Below are 6,000 nucleotides of genomic sequence, written 5' to 3'. Positions count from 1 at the left end.
TCTGCAAGGAGGGGCATAGAGGGGAGTAGCCAGCACACACTATTAATTTCTTAAAGTGCCAGACTCCAATGGACCCGATCTATATCCCATGGTAATCTGCAATTCCCAGTATCCACTAGGACGCTAGAGAAAAATATTTAATGGCGCTGGAGCTTGTGAAGATACATTGAAGCAGCGTTGTGCTGACCAAGAGCAGGGGTCCCTGGTGAAACAAGTCTGACTTGGAGCTAGAACTGGGCTAACTGGGACAGCGCTGGCAAACCTGGAGCCCTGCCAACACTAATAAGACATCAATCAGTCGGATACTGACGTGCCTATTTATACTCCTTACACTTACACATAGGTCCAGTCATGTTAAGAATGTGCTAGTTAAACCGGGCGGCATTGTAGGGACACTTTGCACATGCCTGTTGTGTTTTGGAATTACTGGCTCAGATGTTCTACGTTCCTCACATGAGTACCCGGTAACTGCAACCATAATTAAATTTTTAACAATTAATTTCAATCCCTACTCTAAATGCTACCTCAAATCTGATTGGTTGGCATGGGCAATTCTCCACTCTACACTCCTCCATACATCAACCTGAAAGTGAGAAGGTTCTACAATCTGAGACGGCATTACCCTGGAGGCACAGGGAGGCCTCTAATGGCTAGTGACCAACAACAATAACACACATGTAAGAATTGCATTATTATTATAATACAGTTTATAAAAGGGAAAACACACGTATGTACACTACACAGAATACATGAGTGTGGTGCTAGGTAAGTGGCCGCCTAGAATTAAATAATTTGACGCCATTCTGAACAGAAGATCTTGCGTATTTAGTCAACAAAGCCCCGATGGTTTGCTTCTCCGCACACAGGTCCCTGGGGAGATATCAAACATCAGACAGGTTAATAATTCCTTAGCTTTTACATATATACAGATGCATTCAGAAAGGTCAGCACGGAGAGAACCCGAACTGCAGTTCCCGCGTTAAACACTCACTTGATGTACGGTGAAATATCCACCTCCGTCCATTTGGCTCTCATACTGAACAATGCGTTGAAACGCTCCTGGGTGTCCTCGGGTAAGTCCTCCGTCTTCAGAAGAAAGATGGTCTCCGGCCGGGAAGTTCGGTCCACCAAAGCAAGTCCCTTAAGAGGAATACAGACGCGGGCATCAGATACAATAGTGTAAGGCTGGGAATATAGATATAGATGGAGCCTCAGCGTGCACTCTCGGCGTGACTTGGTGATCCGTCCGCCTAGTCACACCGAAAAGTGCACAGAGACGCTCCCATTCAGAGCGTCTCTGTTCTGGCGCGCGGACGGAGACGCTCTCCCTTCAAGTGAATGGGGTGCATCTCCCACTGGATGCACGCGCCCGTCCAGACGGAGACGCTCACAGTGAGCGCGCCTAGTCACAGTATGATCCTGAATAACGGAGGATCCATCTGTATATGGATTGTGACACTGGGGTTGGTCCAGCAAGTAATGAAAAGAGTGAAGAAATGAACCAGAAACTATTGGTTGCCATGGGCAACTTTTCCTCTGGTCCACTTCTCCAATCTTTTCACTACGTGCTACATCAATCCCACAGTCTTTATAGAAGATAGCCCCAGTAATGGCAATGTCATGCCTCTGTAATGCAATAGACAAATCCCCCAATTTCAAAAAAAATCTATTTCTGCTCTGTAACTACGGAAGTTTGTAACCGACTACCACGCAGTAAGCCCTGTGCTCCGTCACTTGTCACCAGGTACAGTCTGCACCATTATATGAATGACCTTGGGTCATAAAGACACAGTCACCAGAACAGCAGTATTTGCCTGAGCTATAAGCTGGCACATTAGAAAAGGAACACCACACTTTAAGCAAACATTTGAATGGTTAGGACAGGTCCCCTTTGGAACAGACACTAGGTTTCTTACACTTTCCACATATACTGTTGTACTTCGATAAAAACCTGACAATGAAATATTACGTTAGGCTATATGAAGAATGTTGGATTTACCATTTTTCTTTGGTCTGTTTCTTCAAGCTGCTATTAATGATTTACAATTCCGCGCATCATGTAACTGCCAAGACAACCACAGTCACATGATGTAGCGATAGGCTTTATGATGCCCCCCTGAGCTCTGTCTACACCGTAAAAACCCCACCTACTGCCCCCTCTCCAATTACAGGAAGTGTGTGACTGGCAGCCATACTTGTTACCCCCAGAGAGATTTTGGAAAGGACATAATGAATTGTAGGAGAGCTCAGAATAAGGACTTTTTAAAAGTAAAAATAAATATCTTGCTATTTAACGAGGCAAAAAAAAAAACAACCCAAAAAACAATGGATCATCTTATAATTAGTGGATAAAGAATAAAACTACTAATACCGCATTCAGATCGCAAATGCCGGATCCCACCCGGTAAAAGAAACGTGTGCTTACCGGGTGGAATCCGGCATTTGCGCTCCTTTGCTGGCTTTCCGACCCGGCAATATACCGGGTCGGTTGCCATAGCAGCAGGGGGGGGGGGGGGCGCAGCAGCAGCAGGGGCGGGGGTGGAGGCGGCGCTGGGAGATGAGCTCATCTCCTGCGCCGCCTCTCCCTATGCTGTGAATGGGAACCGCGTCGCATCGACGCGGCTCCCATTCACACTGCACCTGACCCGGTATTCAACCCGGGTATAATCCTTCTTTTATACCGGGTTGAATTACCGGGTCAGACGACCCGCTAATTCTTGGAAAGTGCTTTCACATCGCACACTGACCCGTGTCGACACGGCAATATGCCGTGTCGATACCGGGTTATTTGTGCGATGTGAAAGGGTTATAACAGAATAGAAAACAATGAAGACTTACTTTCAGCTGGTCCAGCCTGGCCGTCATACCCTCAGGAACACTTTGCTGCCAAACTTCCTGGAACTCGGACAGATTAAACTTCACCGCGTTCTGCAGCAGCATCTGAGCGGTGGCGCTGCAGATCTTGTCTTCATCTAATGCGTAGAGCACCTCGTCTAAACAGAAACAGCACAGAGTATTGAGCAGATTTCCTTCCCCTCATTATAGGCCCTGCGTCTCTTTCTATAATATAACGAGAGGCCAGATCTCAGGGGGTAAGCAGGTGGAGGATTTACCGTAGTGATAAGCAACATGATTCTCTTCAGCAACAAATAGGTGCTGCAAAATGATTCTCTTCAGGGCCACATTGATCAGCCCTCTAACCTTCAAAAGGGCCACATACTGTACTACTCTTAATTTCAGTAAATGTCATTACTTTGATCAATGGAAGAGACATCTATCTGTAATAACATGTCAGCAGTTAGCACTAAAGTGTTACAAGCTATAACAAATATGAGAACAAAGCATGGAGGAGTTGGGAGATGCAAGTGTTGGCTGGAAGGCCAGTACAGGGACCCATCACTGCTTTACAGCAATAGCTAGGAATAGAACTAGGAATAACTGTTCATCGCCTTGCCTCCTCTGCTGTCCACAAACCCCTCTTGCAGCTCCATCTCAATGTCCACACCAGTAGTGGGTCTGTCCCAACAATCCCCCCCCCCCTCCTGCTTCCATATTATCCTAGCAGGCAGTACTACTCTCTTAAGGCTGTGGGAGACATTGGGGATTGGGCATTGAGTAGAAGGAACAGTTAATTATCAGATATGTGCGGGTCTGGTTTTCAGAAAACTGAACCCACCCTAATTTGCAGTTTCCAAGTAGTTCTGACTCGTGTTTTCCCACCAGGCTCAGATTTCAAAATAAGACAAAACGTCATCTTTCCGGCGTCTGAGCTCACGAGCTTTGGATTCTATAAAAGTCCCTCCCTCTGCGATTCGGGCGCCATTTTACACAGGGCGCCGGAGGGTTATGGTGTGGGGCTGTGGGCTGCAGCACTGTGACCGTGTCAGTGAAGGGCTATGGGCTGCAACACTACTGTAGTACTACTGTGACTGTGTCAGACTGTGAAGGTATGTGGGCTGCAGCACTGCTATTGTGGCACTACTGTGACAGACTGTGAAGGTATGTGGGCTGCAGCACTGCTATTGTGGCACTACTGAGACAGACTGTGAAGGTATGTGGGCTGCAGCACTGCTATTGTGGCACTACTGTGACAGACTGTGAAGGTATGTGGGCTACAGCACTACTGTGGTACTACTGTGACAGACTGTGAAGGTATGTGGGCTGCAGCACTGCTATTGTGGCACTACTGTGACAGACTGTGAAGGTATGTGGGCTGCAGCACTGCTATTGTGGCACTACTGTGACAGACTGTGAAGGTATGTGGGCTGCAGCACTGCTATTGTGGCACTACTGTGACAGACTGTGAAGGTATGTGGGCTGCAGCACTGCTATTGTGGCACTACTGTGACAGACTGTGAAGGTATGTGGGCTGCAGCACTGCTATTGTGGCACTACTGTGACAGACTGTGAAGGTATGTGGGCTGCAGCACTGCTATTGTGGCACTACTGTGACAGACTGTGAAGGTATGTGGGCTGCAGCACTGCTATTGTGGCACTACTGTGACAGACTGTAAAGGTATGTGGGCTGCAGCACTGCTATTGTGGCACTACTGTGACAGACTGTGAAGGTATGTGGGCTGCAGCACTGCTATTGTGGCACTACTGTGACAGACTGTGAAGGTATGTGGGCTGCAGCACTGCTATTGTGGCACTACTGAGACAGACTGTGAAGGTATGTGGGCTGCAGCACTGCTATTGTGGCACTACTGTGTCAGACTGTGAAGGTATGTGGGCTGCAGCACTGCTATTGTGGCACTACTGTGACAGACTGTGAAGGTATGTGGGCTGCAGCACTGCTATTGTGGCACTACTGTGACAGACTGTGAAGGTATGTGGGCTGCAGCACTGCTATTGTGGCACTACTGTGACAGACTGTGAAGGTATGTGGGCTGCAGCACTGCTATTGTGGCACTACTGTGACAGACTGTGAAGGTATGTGGGCTGCAGCACTGCTATTGTGGCACTTCTGTGACAGACTGTGAAGGTATGTGGGCTGCAGCACTGCTATTGTGGCACTACTGTGACAGACTGTGAAGGTATGTGGGCTGCAGCACTGCTATTGTGACACTACTGTGACAGACTGTGAAGGTATGTGGGCTGCAGCACTGCTATTGTGGCACTACTGTGTCAGACTGTGAAGGTATGTGGGCTGCAGCACTGCTATTGTGGCACTACTGAGACAGACTGTGAAGGTATGTGGGCTGCAGCACTGCTATTGTGGCACTACTGTGTCAGACTGTGAAGGTATGTGGGCTGCAGCACTGCTATTGTGGCACTACTGAGACAGACTGTGAAGGTATGTGGGCTGCAGCACTGCTATTGTGGCACTACTGTGACAGACTGTGAAGGTATGTGGGCTGCAGCACTGCTATTGTGGCACTACTGAGACAGACTGTGAAGGTATGTGGGCTGCAGCACTGCTATTGTGGCACTACTGTGACAGACTGTGAAGGTATGTGGGCTGCAGCACTGCTATTGTGGCACTACTGTGACAGACTGTGAAGGTATGTGGGCTGCAGCACTGCTATTGTGGCACTACTGTGACAGACTGTGAAGGTATGTGGGCTGCAGCACTGCTATTGTGACACTACTGTGACAGACTGTGAAGGTATGTGGGCTGCAGCACTGCTATTGTGGCACTACTGTGTCAGACTGTGAAGGTATGTGGGCTGCAGCACTGCTATTGTGGCACTACTGAGACAGACTGTGAAGGTATGTGGGCTGCAGCACTGCTATTGTGGCACTACTGTGACAGACTGTGAAGGTATGTGGGCTGCAGCACTGCTATTGTGGCACTACTGTGACAGACTGTGAAGGTATGTGGGCTGCAGCACTGCTATTGTGGCACTACTGAGACAGACTGTGAAGGTATGTGGGCTGCAGCACTGCTATTGTGGCACTACTGTGACAGACTGTGAAGGTATGTGGGCTGCAGCACTGCTATTGTGGCACTACTGTGACAGACTGTGAAGGTATGTGGGCTGCAGCACTGCTATTGTG

General features: G+C 48.5%; 1 protein-coding gene across 3 annotated transcripts in view; it reads right to left on the bottom strand.

The window, feature by feature from the left end:
- Positions 1-689: 689 nt before the first annotated feature.
- DSCC1 (DNA replication and sister chromatid cohesion 1) overlaps positions 690-6,000 on the bottom strand; it is a 54,487-nt gene continuing 49,176 nt past the window's right edge. For all 3 annotated transcript variants that reach the window (XM_063924452.1, XM_063924453.1, XM_063924455.1), the window contains exons 8-10: positions 2,839-2,993; positions 992-1,140; positions 690-870 (exon numbers count right to left, since the gene is read on the bottom strand). In XM_063924452.1, coding sequence (XP_063780522.1) covers positions 762-870; positions 992-1,140; positions 2,839-2,993 — 413 coding nt within the window. In that variant the 3' untranslated portion in view covers positions 690-761. The remainder of the gene's footprint in view (positions 871-991; positions 1,141-2,838; positions 2,994-6,000) is intronic.

Source organism: Pseudophryne corroboree, chromosome 5 (assembly GCF_028390025.1).
Source record: "Pseudophryne corroboree isolate aPseCor3 chromosome 5, aPseCor3.hap2, whole genome shotgun sequence".
In the NCBI taxonomy this organism is placed as follows: Eukaryota; Metazoa; Chordata; class Amphibia; order Anura; family Myobatrachidae; genus Pseudophryne; species Pseudophryne corroboree.
This window is presented reverse-complemented; position numbering and strand designations above follow the sequence as displayed.